Source organism: Myodes glareolus, chromosome 14 (genome assembly GCF_982192425.1).
Source record: "Myodes glareolus chromosome 14, mMyoGla1.1, whole genome shotgun sequence".
Classification (NCBI taxonomy): Eukaryota; Metazoa; Chordata; class Mammalia; order Rodentia; family Cricetidae; genus Myodes; species Myodes glareolus.
Window position 1 is genome coordinate 41,364,443 of NC_142039.1, and position 21,974 is coordinate 41,386,416.

Below are 21,974 nucleotides of genomic sequence, written 5' to 3' on the forward strand. Positions count from 1 at the left end.
TTGAAAGTGAAGTTAAAAATTAAGTGGCCAAACCAATTGCAGACTCCCTGTCCTGAGGGCATGGGGTCAAACCTGGCGGTGTCCTGTTCCCACGTGACTCCCTGTGTTTCGTGAAGGGAAGGAGAAAAGGAATGCCCTCTTTTCCCAAGTTAGTTTTCTAGTCTAGGGCTTCAAATACTAGTTTAATGGTGAAGGTAAGTGTGTTTCTTCTTTTAAACAGGATGCTAATTACTAAACTAGGAGAGATGCATTCATTAATTTTACCAGCACTCAAAGACACACCAACTGCAGCCTGAGGATCTCCATTTGGAAATGGTGTCCGGTTCCAAAGTGAAGAAGAGGCTTTCTTCCAAAATAATCATCCAAGCCAGACCCTAAGGCTGGAGAGGCCATTGGTGCTGAGGTGGTCAGTGGTCACTAGCCAGTGGAACGTGTGAGTATAGGCTGCGGTATGTGGATGAGTTAGTTCACTTGGCTTTGGCTGTAGAATAAAAACAAAAAATGAACTGACGAGGTTTAGATTTGGGACTGTGATTAATCTCTTCCGGGTTCAATATACTTGATCTTGGCTCTCCAGAAAACGAGACTGACAAAAGTCTGAATAAGATGAAGATCAAGACACCTTGAATGCTTCTAGAAGGCTTGCTGTCTTATACAGTCAAGAGGTCCCCAGAGAGACTGTGGTGGGCGCCTGCTGTTCGTGGGTGGGAGCCATAGCAGAAACTATTCAGTGAGGATCCCTCTCTCATCCTATCCAGAGGGAATCCCTGGATAGGGATTCAGAAGCGCAGCTCCAAACTGGGAAAAGGGACCGAGTTGTGAGCCCTTGTGGACAGCGCTACAGTTGAAGTATGCTTGGTTTTTTGGCGTAACACTGACTTCTAGAATTTTCCACTTTGGTCCTAGGACATTTTTTTTCTTCTTGCCATAATCTAACTTATAAATGCATTGTCTGAGTAATGTAATAACACATGGATGGCTCATTTTGTTTCAGTCCCTCAGAAAAGTAGAGAGCACACGAGGACTTCATTTACCTAACGCTCTGAGGATTGTTTTCCTCATGTTCTTTAAGGTTTGTGACAAGATAAGCACCCTCTTCATCCATGTTGTAGATTCCAAGGCAGAAGAACTCACATTTTAAAAAAGTTTAAAACCAACCAAACCTTTTATCGGAGTGTTTTTATTTGCTATATGCCTGTATTTGTTCATGGGTCTGAGATGGTCTAACATGGTCTGAGAGGGGACATAGTGGTTGTGACCGATGTTAATACTAGTGACATTTGACAATGTAGAACTCCTTGCAGTGAGTGACCCAGGCACACCTCATATTTTGTTTTCACGCAAACAGTCCTGTGAAGGAATATCGTCCCCTCTTTCCCTCTGAAACAAGGCTCTGAGGGTTTATGAAACTTGCTATGATTTGCGCAGAGTGGAACTCGGGCTCTGAATTGCTGGCTCCTGATATTTGAACAATATGCAACATTTGCTCTGAGTAAACCAAGAGACAGGCTAACAGAATTATGTAAGACAGGTAGATTGTTAGGGAAAATCAAAGAGTATTAGAAACACCATTGCAACCAAATGATGAGTTGTAGACTAAGAAGACTAGGATGAAGCCCTTATGCAGCCATAATGTCTATAGCCCCATCACCCTCAAATAAAACCCAATATACACAATCGTAATGCTTGTATTTTCCTTTGCTTCAAGGATTTACAGTCAGATTTCCTTAGAATAACACAGTCTACTGAAAGCATAGTCAGAATCTAAAAGAATCAGAAAGAAAAACAAATGAACAACAAATGCCCACCTCTACCTGATCCCTAGAGGAGGCAGCATTGACAGGAGGAGGCCGTGTGTCATTTCTTGCTTGATGTTCTTCTCATAGGTCAAAGCCTGTCGTGGTGACAGTGACTCAGAGCAGTGGGGATCTCCACCACAGAGTGCACATCATTCCTCCGGAGAAGCAAAATGAATGAGAAGTCAACCACCAGGAAAGGTAAGGCCACTGTCCTCGTTTGCAGGTGGTTGTAGAAGACTCAGTGCCTGGCTCCAGCTCCTTCACCTCTGCCTGCTGTCCTCTCCCTGCCTTTTCTTTATTCTGCTCCTCTGGATGCTCTTAGTGAACTTCTGATCCCATTTCAGCCTCCTGAGGGCTGGAATTAAATGAAACAGACCAAGTCTCCATCTCAAACTGTCACCTTCTACTTTACTGTTAGGAGACACTGTGGGTAAATCTGGCAGAAATTGAACCAAATGATCAATAAATCCTGTATGTAAGGAGTGCAATGAGTTTTGAGCAAGGCATTTTAAAGCAAAGTGTCAACTTAGGAACAGATCCCTGCAGAACACACTTGCCAAATGGCTGGCCACTTCCTCTGAGCTTGGAAACTCAAATTGATATTGAAATAATTCATTTGCAGTTCTACCCCTCAGGCTACGTGGAGATTTCATCCATGTATTTTTCTGTTTCTTCACAGACCCTGTTTGTGTCTCACAACTCTGTTTTCCAAATATGCAGGGGGAAAAAAAACCTAACCCATCAGTCACCTGGAAATCCTGCTAATATGGGACCATTGCTTTTTTTTTTTTCTTAATTGGGAATAGATATATAATATTAGTACACACACACTATCTACATATACTGGAAATATGCTAAATGTATAAATATATACATGTGTGTTATACAGCCAGTAAATACTACTCTGTATCACTTCACCTATAAGTTTGGCAAAATTGTTTCTGCATATTTGTCTGAGAAGCAGAAGAGCCATGAAGGCAAGGTCTAGTAACACACTGGGGAAGTGGAGTCAAGAGAGTGTTCAGTGTACTGTGAATGAAGCATCTGCTCTCAACTGGGCATAGTGGTGAACACCTGCAGTCCCGGTCAGAGGCAGAGCTGGGGTTTCCCTTGAACCTAGAAGCTCCAGACTGGCTTGGGCAACAGCAACCTTGTCTCAAGGAAAAGAGGAAGCAGAAAACTGGGATAGCAAGGGTGAGAGTTCAGAATGGGAAAGGGGAAGTGGATTATATCTCTGAGAGTTCAAAAGAGAATCCTCAGACAGGAAAGTAGTATCTCTGAAAGGCAGCAGTCAGTGTGTGGTCTCGCCCTGCGAGAAACGAACAAGCTAAAAAAGATGGGCCACTGATTTGTAACTCCCCGCCATGCAGGAAGTTGGCATTTGTGGTTGGCTCTGTCTTGTTTCCCCCAGTCTCTTATTTTGGAGCAGTGTAGCATGAGACCCTTGCATTAAGGTTTTCCCTTTACTCATCATCTGTCTCAAAAAGAAGGCCATATTTGCATGATTCCAAACTCATCATACTCATTGTAATAAAGCTAGCAAAACAACATGGCGATGGAGTTTGGAGGCAATATTATTTTGGTGAAAAGGAGTCATGGGGATTAGCTGGGTGTGATGACGACTGGTCTGTAGTTCTGGCATCATGGAAGGCTGAGGCAGGAGAGACTGCAAGTTCAGGACCTTCATGGCCTTCATGGGTTACAGAGTAAACCCAAAGCCAATCTGGGCAACTTAATGAGGCCAGTCTCAAAAGCGTTCTAAAAAGTGCCAGGAGTGAAGTTCAGTGGTAGATTGTTTGCCTGATAAGCACATGAAAAGCCAGGATTTAATCTCCATTATAAGAAAGGAAGGAAGGAAGAAAGGAAGGAAGAAAGGAAAGAAGGAAGGAAGGAAGGAAAGAAAAAAAGAATGAAAAACAAAAACAACAAATAAAGCAGTTGTTGAGTGGTGTGACCTGGAGTTGTTGAGTCATGTGATCTGGAGTCCTCTCAGACTTAACTGCGGAGGAACTGCAAACAGCAGCGTGCCCTAGGGTGCTCACTGTGTAACTCTGTGCTACCTAGATTCAGGTTTCTGCTCATTGCGCTATGGGCTGGCTCTCATCATGCACTTCTCCAACTTCACCATGATAACGCAGCGTGTGAGTCTGAGCATTGCCATCATCGCCATGGTGAACAGCACCCAGCATCAGGACCCAGCTAACGTATCCACAGAGGACCCTTTGACGGACCCTCTCAGTAACCGGAGCAGAAGCATCAAGGACTTTAGTGCGCAAGTGAGTGCGATGGAGAGAAGGTTCTTGATGAGAGAAAATAGCAGTGACAAAAAGGAAGCGCGTGCATGGGAGGTTTCAGTCTTAGCTCTGCTGAGTATGGAATTCAACTGTAAACTGTAAGAACCGACATTATTTTTGAGGCCTTGCTTGATGCTATGCTAGTAATAATCATTCCTTGAAATAATATTATAGACAAGTTGTAAGAAAATGTTAGCAATTTAAAAATAGGCCCAATAAGCAACGTGGGTAGCTTCAGAGAAAAATTAGTTACTATCCAGGGGAACCCTTCTGTGTTAGCCAATTCTCAGTCCCTGTAGCTTTCATCACTTCTAGCCATTTATAGCTCTTCAAAGTCTATTTGAAGAGTAGAAATGCTTATGATTCCAGTCCCGTGGAGAGTCAGTCTCCCTTCTTCTCCAATCAGCAGCTCCCCCACTGTGGCTGAATAAGGCAGTCTGTCATCTACTTAAAATCCATCTCAGCTTTCTGTCCAGCTTAGATATGTGTGTTTTTTTTCTTCTCTTTTTCACAAGCTGCCACATTTTTACTGTTTTCCTCATTAATCAACGAGTTAAATAATACCTCTATCACACGTTCATCACATCTATATAAGAGCCATAAAGATACCCTATTTTTGCAAGCATCCTTCATCTCCTCACTTCCTACATATTCCTAATGTCATCCCTATAATTCACAGCTTATGAGTGTTTTATATTTCACCTACCCATTCACACTCCTGGGTTTGGGGACTCAGGGCACCTTCAAGTTAACTGACACGTGTCTGGACATGCTGTGGTCCACCAGAGCCTGGTCCTCCTCCTCAGGACAAAACCATCCATAAGTGGTCCATAAAAGTCTCTACTCCAAGCCAGCCCTGTCACTATCAGTATGAGAGCAGTTTATATCCCAGATGCCGTAAGACCAATTTCCTTTCTTCCTTGTTGTCTTTACACAAATCACAAGCATCCTTCAAAAGATGGCTCAAGATTATTCCCTCTCTTGGACCTTCCCAAACTGTCTTCCCTTCCTCAAATTTTCTGTTCTATTTATGTTCATCCTCAAATGTTAATTCTAATATGAATCATACTCTGAATTGTAATAATCCTCTTTCTTTCTTTCTTTCTTTCTTTCTTTCTTTCTTTCTTTCTTTCTTTCTTTCTTTCTTCCTTTGAGACAGGGCCCCTCTATATAGCCTGTTTGTCCTAGTATTTATTATATAGACCAGGCTGGTCTCAAACTCACAAAAATGTGCCTTCCTCTGCCTCCCTAGTACTGGGCTTAAAGGCATGTTCCAACAACGCCTGGCTGGTAAGAATTAGCATAAGTGAATAAAGTATTTCTTGTTTTACACTCTTTAGTGATCTAATTTATAATATGATTTTAGATCTAGATATCCAGAGACTATCAAAATTAAGTATTGAATTATGTCAGAAGAATTTATTCATTCATAATGTATACCTTAGTAATTTGGCTCTTCCAGGCAGACTGTCCATAACTAAACTGGATTTTTTTTTTCTCAATCAGGGGTTAATTTTGATAAGAAATCAGCAAAATTGTATTCACTTTATTCAATGAGAGCCAATGATACTCAGGTTTTAAGGAAGTTTTTGAAAAAAAAAAAGTCATCCTGCTGCGGTTGGCTGCTGTTTCCATCCTCTCGCCTTTGTAACCATTCATCTTTTTCTTAAAGATTTATTCATTTTTACTGTCTGTGTGTGGGCCTTTGTCAGTATGTATGTATGTCCTCCACCTATGTGCCTGGCATCCACAGGAGCCGAAGGAACATCAATCAGATCAACAGGAACTTAAGTTACAGCTGTGAGCCACCACATGGGCTCTGGGAACTCAGTCTCGGTCTTCTGCAGGAGCAGAAGTACAGTTCACGGTTAAGACATCGCTTCAGCCACACAATTATGGATCTTTCTCTCCTTTTTTTTTCTTATGTTTAAAACTCTCTTTTTTAAAGGAAACAAATTGGGGATAGAGTTGATTATTTGTAAAACAAGCAAACAAAAATAATAAGTTAGGTAAAATTTTGAGAGAGGAAAAAAAAAAACCCTAAACCAAAGTAAGTATTGCTATAATAGAATCTCTTGGATACCAAACAACTGTGAGCGTAAAGTAGATTTTCAAGTCAGGATGTCTTAGCAAAGAGGGTTCCCCTCCTCACTCTTTTTCTTTTTTTTTCCAGGCTGCTGTTTACCAGTGGAGCCCGGAGACTCAGGGCATCATCTTTAGCTCTATCAGCTATGGAATCATACTGACTCTAATACCAAGTGGATATTTAGCAGGGATATTTAGAGCAAAGCAGATACTTGGTGCTGGTTTACTCATCTCATCCCTGCTCACGCTGTTTACTCCACTGGCTGCTGACTTTGGGGTGATTTTGGTCATCATCGTTCGCACAGTCCAGGGGATGGCCCAGGTATCCAGATGTTTTTATCAGACTGAGTGAGATACAGGTTCCCAACATCTGCAAGAAAACCAAGATCTTAATGACTTTTCTTCCAGGGAATGGCATGGACCGGTCAGTTTACAATTTGGGCAAAGTGGGCTCCTCCACTTGAACGCAGCAAACTCACCAGCATTGCTGGCTCAGGTGAGGATGCATAACACAGTAAGGAATTTAGATTTGGTCACATTGGTATTGAGGAGTCATTGAAGAATCATGGAGATGCATCACTACTATTTATGAACACTAATTACTACATTTTAACATTCTTTGGGGAGACTTCAGAGCAGCTTGTAGACTTGAGAACACGTATGTGAAGAACAGAACTGAGATCCTATCAACACCTCACTCATGTGTCCAACACAAGCCATATCCTGCTCTTTGTTCCCTCCTGTTTACTTCTCCATCAGCATGGTCACTACTTCCTCTAGGTCAAACTTCCCACAGTTAATCTTCCTACTCTGGCTGGATTTCTTCTCTTTGTATCAACACTGATTTATCTTTTGTACTGTTGAGGCAATTGTTTAGTCTTCCAATTGCTATTAATATAACTTTGTCTGCTCCTACTGCCCATTATAATTTTATTATCATGCTTACATTCTACATCACTTTTCAAATTAAAAACATACAATGGTGTCATGATATCAATTTAGTGACAGCAAAGCCTGGGATTTAATATGAAAATATACAGAGAAGATAGGATAGGGTGGGAGAGAATAGAAAGAATAGAATAGAATAGAATAGAATAGAATAGAATAGAATAGAAGAGAAGAGAATAGAAGAGAATAGAAGAGAATAGAATAAAATACATTGGATTGCACCATATTGCACAAGTGACTATTAGCTAATGAAACCTTTCTGAGGTTTATATGTGTGATTATATGTTCAAGTGTTTATCTACACTAGGTATATATAATATTGCTATATAAAATGCATTTTTCTACTGTAAAATGCATAGTCTGTAAATACAAGCTGTAATTGTTGTTTGGTTTTGTTTATTTGGTTGTTATTTATTTGACACAAGTTTTAGTAGATAGCCATAGCTGGCCTGGTACTCTAAATGAAGCCCAGAATGGCCTCAGATTCATGTTACTCCTCTTTCCTGAGACTCCTGAATACTGGAATTACAGGTATGTGCCACCGTGCCTGGCTGTTGCTGTCAGCATTGACCCCGGGTTCCAGTTGTAATCTAGTTGGAATACATTTATGAGAGTAAATTTTCCTCACGATTTTCTTACAGATTAGGCTAAAATCTCATTGAAGGTAGGGGCTGTACCTTTTTAATTTTGGTAAGTTGTACTTGGCAAAGAGTTTCTATGTCAAACTGAATAGTTAGAGTTGGTCACACTGCTATTCAGGAGCCACTGAAGTAAACTATTGCTTATTACAATGTTCGTTATTTCATGTGATGTTGGGAGAGTCTCATGAACAGGAATGAATTCTCACCCAGGAATTCCAAATCAGCTACCACACTGTGAGGACAGTGTCCACGTTCTAGCTGTTGCTATTTCCATAGCTGATTTTTCTCCATCCTCTCTTTAGGGGCAGCATTTGGGTCCTTCATCATCCTCTGTGTGGGGGGATTAATCTCACAGGCATTGGGCTGGCCTTTTATCTTCTATATCTTTGGTGAGTCACTGTCTCTTAAATCATAATTTAACTTTAAATCATAGTTCCATTTTTCAGTCATTGATTTTAAGACATACATTACTCATACCCTCCCCATGTCCTTTGTTAGATGGAAAATGATGAAGAATATTGAGGATTGGTAGCTTTCTTAACGTAGTTCATGTGTCTTAGTCTCACACCTTCCCAGTGGTTTGGACAATTCACATGCACAGGGCAGATGAGATCACTCTTCACATTCCAGCTTCTGAGAATCAGTTACAATGCCTATCCTGCCTTCCACATGCACCTCCCTAGTCTCTCTATCACCACACATGAAGCGCCTGACCTTGTGACTCTGTGCAGTTAAGACACCAGAGCTGGTTGAGTGCACCTTCAGTTTGGGAGGGATTTAAAGAACATTAGTCCCCCAAATCATTTAACATACAATATTCTGAAATGACAAAAATCCCAATAACTAGACAACTTTCTGCAGTTTGTTCTTTTGTTTTAGCCCTATGGTATTGTTAAGCATGTCCCAGGTGCCTTCTCACTAGTAATGTCAATACCATTTTGTTTCACGTATGTTAACCAGGCATGGAAGACCTTCTCCTCCTGGGACTCCACAGGGGATTTATAGTTTGAATACAAATTATAATCTCTTGCAAACATATTGGAAACAATTCTGTGCTACAATGCATGACTTTACGGGCAGTAGTTTCATGTATGCCTAACTACTTTTCCCTTCCGTTCTGACCATGCAAACCAAAACAAGACAATGACATGTGCGCTCAGAAATTGCTGTTAGGACCGCATGAGTTTAAACACTGGATCCCCGAGGCTCAGCTGTGCTGTGATTTATTCATGCTCACATTATCTCCAAGATTCTGGACAAAAAAGCAAGTCTCTGTTTGAGAGTTGGCATCTAAAATAGTTCAGTTAATGAGTTCTGTAGGGTGGAAAAGAAGATAGGGGAAATTCAAGTTTTTGTGGTAGAATAATCCTAAATTAATATTTCAGACAAGACCTTACTCGTCCAAAATATAAATCTACCTTGAAAGTAACTTCATTCCTACTTCCCAGGTAGCATTGGCTGTGTCTGCTGTGTCCTGTGGTTCACAGTGATTTACGATGACCCCATGAATCACCCTTGCATAAGTGTGAGGGAAAAGGAACATATCACATCCTCACTGGCTCGGCAGGTACACTACACTCTCTTTCCATCCCATGGGTCATGCAGAGGTCTGCAGAGCACTGTTCGTAGGGAACTATCTTAATGCCGATGTTGGTTGATGTTTTTTTCAGTCTAGTTCTCCCAGAAGATCCATCCCCATCAAGGCGATGGTCAGATGCCTGCCACTGTGGGCCATTTTCATGGGCTTTTTCAGTCATTTCTGGCTGTGCACCATAATCTTAACATACCTACCGACATACATCAGTACGGTGCTCCACGTTAACATCAGAGATGTGAGTACACTCCTCTACTATGACCCTGACAATAATGACTGTCGTCCTATGCTGTCCGTTATATTCCAGTGGATAGAATCATTTAACTTTCACAATGACGGTGGCAGAGGCAGTGCCACGATTCCCATTCCACAGCAGTGGAATTGGACCCTCGGAGGTGAGATAATTTGCTTTGGGTTATGTGACTACCGCATGGCAGAGCTGCTGTGCACTTGGGTTCTTAATCACCATAATCTTCTGTACTCATACTGGTTCAGAAGTTTCCCCCAGAAACTGACATAGCTTTTCTCAGGAGTTGTCTGTCTTACCTAAGACAGCGCTCTTTCAGTGGGACAAAGGTGCTAGCGTCCCTCAAACAACTTGGAGTGGTGGAGGTTAGGCGGAGACGTAGGTCTGTGTGATAAACGCTGGCGCCTTGCGCTGCTCTGTGATGTTCTGTGTCCGTTTCCTTCTTTCAGAGTGGGGTTCTGTCCTCCCTGCCTTTTATTGCGGCCTCAAGCTGTACAATTTTAGGAGGTCAGATGGCAGATTTCCTTCTGTCCAGGAAGCTTCTCAGCTTAATCACAGTTCGAAAACTCTTTTCATCCCTGGGTAAGGATAGGTGGGTGGATTCAGGTAACCACCCCCTTCTTTTGTGGGATTCGAGAAGCTTCTTGACTGTGTCCTCCTTCTCTAGGGCTCCTTCTTCCATCACTCTGTGCTGTGGCCCTGCCCTTTGTGACTTCAAGCTACCTAACAACTATTGTTTTGCTGATACTCATTCCGGGAACCAGCAATTTCTGTGACTCGGGGTTCATCATCAACACTCTAGATGTTGCCCCCAGGTAAGGGCTTGTCTGTTGCCTTTATCAGACCTCCCGAGTGCTGGCGAGCAAAGCCTGTCTGTTGCTGACATGTCCTAAATCAAAGCGGAATGACAGATAACTAGAAATGTTGGTTCCCAGCCATGGCCATGTGTCTCATTCCTGGACAGATAAAAGTTTTTCAAGTTTCCTGATAAGAGATTAGACTGTGTGTTTTGGGAAAAGGCCACAGACATCTGTTTTGGAAATATTCAGGGTGTTTATCCTATCAGCCACCCGCAAATGGACTGCTCACCATGAACCAGACCTATGCTAACACATACTCATAAATCAATGTATGTCGTCATCACAAATATATTAGGTAGATCCTATTATGCCCTTCTAATTCAGGGAGAGGAGACAAGGTATAGCCAAGGGTATACAATATATGTCTATGGTCACACAAGGACAGAGCCAGGACCTGAGGCAGAGAGTGGCCTCTGTCAGCATCCTGTCTCTTATACAAACTGCCTTCTGCACCAAGCAATATGACGGAAACACTCAGCTCCCACAGAAATCATGTCTCTGGTTATTCTACTGATTCAGTGGACAGATAATTTCAGAGCTGGTAAATAGACGGCATCTCTTTGGATGTCTTTAGTCATAAAAACTGTGCTAATCCAAATGACCTAGCCGTTAAGAAATGTGTTTCACAAACGTTCAAGTGCTGCAGGTGTCCCAGTGGTTTCTACATAAAATCATCTCCTCCACAGATACGCGAGCTTCCTCATGGGCATCTCCAGGGGATTTGGGCTTACTGCAGGAATCATCTCTTCCACCACCACCGGATTCCTCATCAGTCAGGTTGGGCATGTTATTGAACATCTGCAATTGGCAGGTATTGTTTTAGGCGTTGAAAATACACACTGTGCTCTCAAAGATGGTAGGGTTGGCCAGGGGAAGGGAGCATGGATTTGAACACTCAGTTCACGAGGACCTCTAAGTCAGACAGACCCTGGCACGCCACGCTTCCCAGGGAAAGAAAAATGAAAGCTGAATTTTTCAAAAGGGATAGGCATCCACTTGGTGAAAACGAGCTGCTTGAGTGCAAATGCCAGTTTTTCCGTGACTTACGAGAGGTGGAAAGAGTGAGGGGGCAAGAGTGAGTGACAGATCAGCAACTAACGACCGGTCTCACAGCCACATAGACAAGAGAGAGGTCTTCATGATGGTGAGAATGAATAAGATATGTCGAGGATTAGTAAGCAGTGGAGACAAAAGAAAGGAAGAGGGAGATCATGAGGAGCCCAAATGGATTAATTATAAATGGTTTTCAACCTCATAAAAGGGAAAACCAAGCATCCCAGGGTCAGTTTAAGGACATTAAACTGTAGAGAGAAGAGAATGGCTGTGAGAATTCAGGGAGCACGGGGTGGGAGGTTTGCTCCAAGCCTGCAGGTTGGACTAGTGAGCAAGAGGGACAGCAGAAACAGAAGAATCTGGCTAAGATGGAAGAGTATCAACCTGAGAAGCAATTTTTCTTTGTTTTGCTTTTAGTTCAGCTAGATGACCTAGATTCCAGGCTAATTTCTGAGGAAATTTATAAGAGTCCACTATGATGATAATGCCACCAATGAACTATGATTGGCCAGGCAGGAAGGCTTCTCAAATAGGTCAAGTGTAGCTCATACTGCATTAAAAGGTCCTCATAGGGAGCTGAGCTGGTGGGACTCTTCGGGCAAAAAACTAAACAAACAAGAAGGGTAGGTCTTAATGATGCATTTCAGTCACAACTGAAAACTTTCATACCTGTTGAAATCCAGATTTCTGGAAAAATATCAATATTGTTTTCATTTGTTTTTGTTTGAAGAAATAGCTACCACAAAATAGGACCCAATGTGCATTTTTTGAGTCATTGGTTCCCAACAGTTTCATGACCTCTGTTGGCTGAGGAGATACATTCTGTGTTTGCCCCCTAAATTTTTTGTGATTATTATTAATGCAATATACAAAGGAGAGGATTTGTATAATTGGTGGTGAATGAATTTATAACATTAATAGTTATTGTGTATTTCTGTGTTCAGGATTCTGAATCAGGATGGAGGAATGTGTTTTTCCTGGCTGCTGCCGTCAACATGTTTGGTCTGATCTTTTACCTTATATTTGGACAAGCAGAAATCCAGAATTGGGCCAAAGAAAAGACTATCACCCGCCTCTGAGGATGTGGGATTCGAGACCCAAATGAGGTACTGAGTCTTAACTTCTTAATACATTTTGCTTATCACCATTCTTTCTCCGTTCTCATGATCACAGACACAGCGCTTCTCTACTCTGGTTAGGTGACAGCTTCTCCAAAAGAGCTTCAAAATCATATGCCCAGGCTTCATTATTCAGAGTGAGTTAGTCTGGGGTGGAACCCAGGTGCCGCTACTTAGATTTTAGGCTTCCCAGGATTTTCCCCAACATGCAGCTGTGGTTGATAATTGGTAGAGGAATTTTCAGGCAATCCTAGTCATGTTTGAATTTTCTTCTTTGGAGCATGCTAGATGTATAAAAATCAACCTGAAATAATCTGATACATACCTTCATGGGACTGTTATGAACACAGAAAAGATCTTCTAGGAATTGTATCTGTGAGCTATAAAACTCAGCACAGAACAGAATTTAAATCCATAATCACCGCATTAACTTTGCACTTTTTATAATACTCCATGAAACATGGGTGTTTATGTAGCTAATTGCTGTTAAAATAAACATGCTAAGGTTAAACAGGGTTGTCAAAATTATCTAGAATAGAATTCATTCTACAGATGGAACAATATTTATGAATCCTAGCTAATTTCTTGGAGGCTATTACCAGAAAACGATAAGAAAAAAGTCAATGAAGAAGCTAAAATTCAATACAGGAAGAGAACTAACAAAATTGGAAGGCTTATCACATGAGAAGAACAGATGGACATCCCAAAACACTGAGAGAGTTTAGTCAGACAGTAAAAATAGGAGGAGGAAACAGAAACACCTTAAAGCTAATGGGTAACTTCCACCAAGGAAGAAATTATCAAAGGTAAAGTGATCTGGAGAGAGGCATGGGAAGAAATTGTAACAAGAGAAGTTATCCTGAGGGTAGAGAGGGTCCATGTGACCTCCATAATCTCCAAAATAATCATCTTCAACTGCAGTGGTAATTGACTTTGTATCTTACTTTATAAAATATATTCTCTAAGGTCCCTCCGTACAGATACCTCATTCTGTTTTTGCCTTAATTTCCATTGAAAAAAATAGTATCTTTAAAATCATGTTTAGAATTCCAAAACAACCACAGGACTAGAACCTTAGATGGATTCATCAGTGGAAGAGAATCTTCTTATCAGGTCAGGGTTAAAACCAAGAGAAAATCTTAAGCAGATGTTAGGATTCCAGCTGGTGTCAGATCCTGCGGCTGATGCTAAAATGGTAGTACATTGATTCTGCTTTCCAAATATTTATCACACACAGAGGAGTCTGTAGGAGACTAGAAGAATCACGGAAAGAGAGAAGATATAATGAGTTGGCACATTATGTATGGGGGAGAGAGCGCTCAGGAAGGAACTAATAAACGAAGGAAGATAGGGAAGGGAGAGAGAGTTAGAGACAGAGACTCCAATAGGAAAAAATGGACACATGACAGGGATTCAAAGAAGAGAATTCTCTCCTAAGTATCCTACTAAAAACTAAAAGGAAAAAAAAATCCACCTATTTCAGCTTCCACCACCACCCAATCATTTATGACTATATTTTCTATTTCTTCTTCCTCAGGAAACCCTTCCCTCTGAACCCTGTACTCAAGCCCAGCACCATGGTTATAGGTGTGTGTGTGTGTGTGTGTGTGTGTGTGTGTGTGTGTGGTGTGTGCATTCTACATACATATGTGATCTATCTGAGGATTAAATGGAGAAGGGAAAGGAAGAGGTGAATAAGAGGAGATAAAGGGAAGGACAGCTAAAACTAAGGGCTATTTGAGGAGTCATATGTCATAGGGAAACTTTTTACTATAATAGAAACTTCTTAAAATAAATACACACATGGAATAAAGAACTCTAAGTGGAATCACCAAGTAACAGGGGAGAGAAAACTCTAATTAGACATCTTTCGCCACCAAATGAAACCTCCAGGGTTGGGGGTTAGCATTGTAATGGTTGTGGGCCAACCCCCAAACAACCCAGGCTACTACCGTGGCTATTGGTTGCTCTCCACAAACTGACAGTTAGGTCCCACTGCTCAAGACAACATCCACATGATTCACTGAATACAAAAAAATTGTTGAATTGGTTCCTATCCAGAGCCTTCACCCCAACTGACTGGTTCATAGTACAAGAAGGCACTCTTGATGCTACCAGAGGAGAACAGTAAACAACCCAGCTTAAAACCTTTGGTCTACAGTAGTGATGCCTGAATTAGGTATGCTGGGGAATACTGGTACAGAAGTTGTGGGAGTAACCAACTATCTGACTGGATTTAAGGTAATCTACTCCGTGAGATGGAGTCCATGTCTGAGAACATTCAGGTGACCAAGAACCTGAGACTAGACAGGTCATGGGCCTAGGGAAAAGTCAAACACTACTGTTTTACTAAAGGAATGGGACAATAAAATGACTCCATGTGATGTTCTGCTGTAGATTCTCATAGATTAGAGTCTCACTGAGCCCTCACCAGAGAAGCTTCCTCCTGCAGTAGATGGGAACAAATACAGAGACCTACAACTGGACAAGATTCAGAAAGTGAGAGACCTGGGAACACTCAGTCTAAATGGGACATCTCATTTAAATCCTCCCCTTGGGGCCCAGGAACTTAAAGAGAAGGTGGAAAAAGTATAAGACCCAGTGTGGGTGGAAGATATCAAGGAGTCAAGGCCTTCTAGACCCAACAGGGGTGATGCACACATGAACTTACAGTGACTGTGGAAGCCTCCACAGGACCTGCACATATCCAGTGTATCCCTCTGAGACAGATGGGGTACCAGTGCGGAGAAGGGAAATGGACACAAGCCTACACCCCTAACCCAGAAGCTTTCTCCAGCAGACAGCATTCACAAGGGAAACATTTGCTTTCTCTAATTAAGTCTCACTGGGTGAACAAATCATACTTGAGGTCAAGGCCTCATGCCCTGCCATAGATGGCCAACACAAAACCAACCCAATAGTATTAAGGATTTTTTTCTCATAATGGTTTGTCTGTGCTTTTAATTTTTTTTAACATTACGGGTCTTTTGCGTGTCCATTGTGGTTTCTGTTTTCACAGGAGTTCCGTGTGTGTGAATGTGTATCTCTGCATCTGTGTGTGTTCCTTGTGCTTTTCTTTGGCCTTTTTTTCTTTTCTATTTGTATGTTTGCTTTGTCCTATTCTGATTAGTTTGTTTTGGGTTTTCTGTTTGATTGTTTTCTAATAAGAGAAAAAAGGTGTGGATTTTGGTGGGTGGAGAGGTAGACAGGACCTGGAAGGAGTTGGGGAAGGAGAAGCATGATCTAAATGTATTATATGAAAAAAATCATTTTCAACTAAAAAAGAGAGAGAAAAGCAAGTAAGTCCAACTTCGTTAGTCACTAACAGGTAAAAATCAAACAAAGAGCTATCACTGGGCTGCAGAGAATGAATAGGGTGAAAGACTAAGAGACGAGCAGGTGCTGGTAAGGTGTGGAACAGATGAACTCTGACAGGGTATCACTGTGCATTTAATTTAAACCTCAAGACACAGGAATTTCAGTCAGAAAAGCACACAGATGTGAAAACATGTACATTTGTAGAAAGCGGGAAGCAATTCAGCTGTCCATTCAGCAAAAGATAAGTAGTAAGTCATGATCTTACTGCAGTAGTGAGAACTGACACACCCCCGCACACAGCTCCATGGTGGAACTCAGAAACCCAATGCTGAATGAAGAAACAAAAAGACAGAACTACGTCATGGTGAAAGTTTACAGAGAGGGTCTTAAAGCAGGCAAAACCAACATTCCGTCAAAAATCAATTGGGAGATTCCATTGGGCAGATGTGGGAGCCTTCTTAGGATAGAAGCTGTCCATGACAGACTCCTTGAGCACAGATACTACTTTATTTCTCGGTTTGGTTTGCTAAGAGCTTACTCTGGACTTGGATCACTGTATTGATGTATAGAACGAAGCGTGCTGCACGCTGCCTGTGCCTTTGTGTCTCTAGCATGCCTAGATATGAGACGAAAAGGAGGGCTCTTCCTTATTTCCATCACTCTGGCAAGATTGGTAAGAATGAAGTTTGGGCAATTGTTGCTGCTATCTGAACTCTGAAGCAGAAGTATTGGTTCATAAAGCCAGCAGGCTGGAAGGATTTCAGGAGACGGTATTTTGAAAACACTTCCAAGTCCTTTTTCTTTTTGTCCCATTATCGCGTGTGACTGTGGGGGCAGGCAGGAAAGTTTTAGAAAGTCTAAGAACTTACTTAGTTGAATTTATTGGAGGAAATAGCAGTGAGTACTCTAAGGGTTGAAGGGAAAGCTTACGAGGTCTTATCTTATAGCACTTTGCTCCATTGCTAATATAATTGTGTTGAACCTGTAGTTTTTATGCTCCTCTTTCTGAGCTCAATAGACTCAGGAGAGAATTTAACTGATGAAAATTAGTTCAAATGTTCACTCCTGGCTTTAAGAGAGAGGGTGGATGGACTCTGAGCTTCTGGAGAGAAGTAACTTCTTCATGAATGTTACAATACACATAGAGTAAGCAAGAAGGCATTTCCCAAGATAAAGTTGCAATGCTGGCAACGAAGGGTAAGAAATAAGTTTATATAAAACCTGCTTATTTTCCTTTTTGATTATTGAGGACTAAAACTAATTCTTCTTAGCCAGATATTTAAGTAAATAAAGTAAGGGTATTTTCTTGTTTTTCTGAGTTCTACACAGTTCTCAGGATCTGACCTCTGACATCACATGATGTCAGGTGATACAGCGGAATAATTCTTTTAAGTGACTCAAGTGTAAAAAGAGAGATCAGAACCCATCAGTGTTCCCCTGGGGAGTGGTTGTCCTCAGTCTATGTTGAAACCATGTTCATAGCAGTCACATCTTACCTCTGTGGGGAAGGGAAGGTTAAGATACATAGTCTCCCTTTGTAGCCCAAACTATTGAACTCATTCACTCTCCTCTCTCTTCTAGTCCTCACTCTCCTGAGTGCCAAGAGGGCGGGATATGCTCTCAGGTCTGACTGCTCAGTTGCTTTTCGGAAACCAGGGAAAAGTGGAGGTCACAGGACAACTCAATTGGGGCTTCTTGGGAACCACCAGCCGCTTTTGGTTTTGTTTTGATACAGAATCTCTCATGGCATGAGCAATCACAAAGTAGAACAGCCAGAGATCTGAAAGTTCTTGCTTCCCTAGCACAGGGCCTGTGAGCACATGTCACCATGCTCGGCAGATTTTAGATGGCTTCTAGAGAATCCAAGTCTCAACGCTTGCCCAGCTATGACTTTACTTTCTCTCCAGCTGCCTTGTCTCTTTTGATGTGTGACTCCAGCTCCAGAAAGCACCATCCAGTCTTTTTTTTTTTCTTTTCTTGAGACAAGGTTTCTCTGTAGCTTTGGAGCCTATCCTGGAACTAGCTCTTGTAAACCAGGCTGGCCTTGAACTCACAGAGATCCACCTACCTCTGCCTCTCAAGTGCTAGGATTAAAGGCATATGCCACCACTGCCTAGCTAGCACCATCCAGTCTTAACTGTGATTTTCAGTGGTCCAGCTCTATGGACCCACATAACCCTACCACCTAGGGGACTATCAGAAAACAAAACAAAATATGTGGTGAAAAACAAAATATGTAGTGAATATAAGGAGAAAGACACAGAGGAGCAGAAGAAAGGTTGAATGCCACAAAGATGGGTGTACAGCTTCGTCACCTATAACTCCACTGTCACTCTGGCATGTGAAAATTCTTATTCGTGAATGACTGTGTAGACAATGCAGAGCTTGTCACATGGAATTTGTGTGTTAGTGAATCTTTGGCCTCACACTCACATGCCCAAGAGGCTCAGGGTGCTGACAGAATATTTCTTACAACTCTGGTACAATGAAACCAAGAAGCTTTTTCCTCTTGAGCAGATATGATCCTTATTCACACATTTCCCTGAAGCTGTTACCAAGCTTCGCACTGACTGCCTTTTGGTCAGAACCGCCACGCCCCATTGTGTATGCATGGCGCACAGAATAGAGCATATGGTCAACTCCTGCTTCTCTTGCTGGTTACTACATTTCTAGAGTTAAGAAAATGCCAGCTTATCTACCCCAAGGTTTCAGCAAGGGCATTGGGAAAGGGTGTTCTTAGTTAACATTGTCTCTGTACCTGCATCCACTAAGCATGGTTCTTTTGGTTTCCAGGTGACTGCTGCCTGGGACAAAGACCCGTACAGTTAGAAAGCCCTGTGAATTTGGCTGGCTTCTTTACTGCTGAATGCTCCACACTGGACTTTCTCCACTACCACCTGGATTGTTTTCTCTTTGGGACTTGGCACTGATTCTGACATGACTGCTAACTCAGCAATCCACGGTCATTGCCCTGTTGCCTCATGGGTAGGATGTCATCATGCCTGCCATCTTCCCACCTCCTTTAGACTCGGATATTAACATTCTTCCAGTCCTTGTGACTTTCTCTTTTCATGTCTTGTTGATGCCCCTCTAACTCCTATATGTGGACTTGTTTCTACTTGTGCTTTTTTCCATACAACCAGAAGAATCTGCAAATCTGAGTGCTTTGTGAGTTTTGAACCAGAGGATCTTTCCCTCTAACCATAACGTTCAGCCCCCAACATCAAGCCATCACTCTGTCATGCATATTTTCTATCATTCTTGTTTTTCTACCTGAAAAATTGTTAAGAAAACATTTGGTCCCTGATGTGAGATTCCTCTCTATATGCTGTGAATATGCTTTATTACCATTGGCTAATAAAGAAGCTGATTTTGGCCTATGGCAGGGCAGAACAAAGCCAGGCAGAAAATCTGAACAGAAATATATAGATAGATATATAGAGAGGAGTCAGAGAGATGCCATGTAGTTGCCGAAGCAGAGAGACAACAGAATCTTACCAGTAGGCCACAGCCATGTAGTGATACATAGAATAATAGAAATGGGTTAATTTACGATGCAAGAGCTATCAAGGAATGCGCCTAAGCTATTGGCCAAACAGTGTTTTAATTAATGTAGTTTCTGTGTGATTATTCGGATCTGGGCAGCTGGTAAACTAACGAGTTGTCTCCTTTTACAAAATGGCACCCACCATCTGTATCATGGAACCACATAAGACCTAAAAAAAGCTTAAGAAAAAAAGAGGGCTTCTAGACCCACAAAAAAATGGAAGTTGAATGGAGCTACTTGGTAGCCAAATATTTTTAGATAGGTTCTGTTTGCTGTCAGTGAGCAGAAGCACAGCTACTTTAAGACAAGGCTTCCTAATTCAGCATTAGCAACAAAAACGACATTGCTTCTTTGGGTGACAGCTTCCTGGTTCATGCCGGTGCAGGTATGGAGTACTTAAATGGGGTCTGTGAGCAGCATGCTACAAATTGCTTAGTGGTGACATAGTCCCACTGCATCCCTAGTGCTAGGGCAGTGAACATGACTCACAGAGGTGGTAAACATGCCTCTGCCATGTTAGACTGGGAGAGCAAACAGGTAGGGTCATGGAGCTGGTCCTAGCCATATCCGCTTAGCATCAAAAAAAAAAAAAGACCTCTAAATGGGTCACAGTGTTGGATAAATGTACATGGGCTTAAGGTTGATTTTGTTATACCATGTGTATATATTTCTGTTTAAGGTATTATGTTTATATAGTTCATTTAAAATGTAATTTATAATTTAAAATTATTGATTAATAGATAATCATCTATAATAATCAAACTTATAGTCATGCTAGTTAGGTTTTTTTTTTTAAATTTCTGGTTTATTATGAACTCTGATTTTTTTTTTCCAAAAAGCAGTCACATTTCTTTATACCATGCACACGTGCTATAAAATCACGGGGACATGAGAGTGATACGGCACTGCTTACATAGAATGCACTATGAGATTTACTTTCAAGTTCCCGCCCTTCCTTGGCTACTAGACACACACCCTTCACAGGCTGGAGGTTTGCTTGTTTGCTTTTCCAGTTAAATATTAGCAACTACAAAGCAACTCTGATGGAGTCCTTGCGGGATCCTGACATTTCACAGCACCTCTCTACAGTCCAGCATCAAATGTCACAACAGAAAAGGCAGATGAGCAACGTGGAATCAAATTGAAATCATATACACATAAACATGCACAACTCTCGACGTGTTCTTATTGAAGTAGTTATGTTGTATGTTTGTGGTGGATGGAAAGACTGAAATTGCACATAACAACCTCAATAGATTCCTCTCCATAGGGTCTACCAAATACTATTAATGCTGTGTGTGTGTGTGAAAATATTTATTTTTATTTAGATTAATACTTTTTCTTTGTTCTGCATGAAAATGGAACTAGGCAATGGTTTATAACTGTATCATTGGGTCTCCTAAATTCTCTATTCCAAGACAGTTGGTATGCCTCTTCTTCAGATCTTTGTGCACCCCAAATCCTTTCTTATTCTGTAACTTTGAGGTTCAAATGCATTGTTCTTAAGAAGGCTTTTCAAGTCCACAAATCTGATAACAACTCTACTGTTGGTTTCACTGGACAACTTTATTTTATGACTTGAAAGTTTCTATATCATTACATTTTGCACTTAATTTTCAGTATATTTTATTTTTCATGGTTTAAAAATCTCCACAGAATTTAAACTACATAGCTCCTGCTTGCTTCAATGTCACCTAAATGAGACTTTGGCATGTATAGAAGACTCACATGGAGTTTTTGAATTCTTTAATGATGTATATAATTATAATAAATGTTATACAACATCAGGAATATATCTACAGCATTATGAATTCTATTATGTCCATTTAATATGGTGGGCTTGGAAGTCAGCAGATTTTCATGGTTAAGAAACTGATAAATGCAGACAAATTAGCCAATGTGAGGAAGCAGTCAACCTGTATGGAAGAATCACAAAATGAGCAAGAAAAAAAAAAGAAAGAGAGAAAGGGGAAGAAAAGAGAGCTAGTTAGGTTTTATAGATGTACAGAGCTATATTTCAGATCAATATGTATTCTTCAAATCTTTCAAAGACTTACAGAATATAGCATTTAAAATATTTTAAGAACTTAGACTTTTCTCGACAATGAGATATGTCAGATTCTGGCAGCACCAATTACTTCAGAGAGGTTGATGAGCATTGAAGACACTCACTATGGAATTTGCCTTTAATGTAACAAGGCTAGCCATTTGAGCAAGAAACTGCTCTTGCCTGGACTGTTTGATTGTATGCTGTATAAACTGAACATTCATGACTGATAGAAAAGTGATTGTTGAACTTTCCAAAAGATGGGCTTGTCTTTCAGGGCTCCTGCTTCATGAAAGAGTCTACCAGACATTCTGCAGGACACAGAAGAAAGTAACTGACAAACTGCCAATATTGGCAAAATAGTCAAATTTTCAAATTTCCTGCTTCATAGAAAAATCTGCTGGATATTGTGGGTCTATAGGC

General features: G+C 41.2%; 1 protein-coding gene across 4 annotated transcripts; it reads left to right on the forward strand.

Moving 5' to 3' along the window:
- Positions 1-61: 61 nt before the first annotated feature.
- On the forward strand, positions 62-21,299 carry Slc17a2 (solute carrier family 17 member 2). 4 transcript variants are annotated; one of them, XM_048428034.3, is made up of 14 exons: positions 62-194; positions 268-433; positions 1,887-1,997; positions 3,864-4,075; positions 6,267-6,500; positions 6,587-6,674; positions 8,070-8,156; positions 9,216-9,334; positions 9,438-9,599; positions 10,058-10,190; positions 10,276-10,423; positions 11,155-11,245; positions 12,466-12,627; positions 18,751-21,299. In XM_048428034.3, the coding sequence occupies exons 3-13, from the start codon at positions 1,970-1,972 to the stop codon at positions 12,598-12,600; spliced, it is 1,437 nt and encodes a 478-aa protein (XP_048283991.3). In that variant the 5' UTR covers positions 62-194; positions 268-433; positions 1,887-1,969; the 3' UTR covers positions 12,601-12,627; positions 18,751-21,299. The 4 variants fall into 4 exon arrangements, with proteins under 4 accessions (XP_048283991.3, XP_085555433.2, XP_048283993.3 ...); XM_085699307.2 differs by having other exon boundaries at positions 79-194; positions 277-433; XM_048428036.3 differs by having other exon boundaries at positions 88-433; positions 3,938-4,075.
- Positions 21,300-21,974: the final 675 nt, after the last annotated feature.

Excerpts from the sequence above, each read along its gene's own strand:
- Slc17a2 (XM_048428034.3), top strand. The coding sequence starts at position 1,970 with ATGAATGAGAAGTCAACCACCAGGAAAG. Across the intron at positions 6,501-6,586 it reads CAGTCCAGGGGATGGCCCAG|GGAATGGCATGGACCGGTCA; the intron begins GTATCCAGATGT and ends CTTTTCTTCCAG. Across the intron at positions 10,191-10,275 it reads AAAACTCTTTTCATCCCTGG|GGCTCCTTCTTCCATCACTC; the intron begins GTAAGGATAGGT and ends CTCCTTCTCTAG.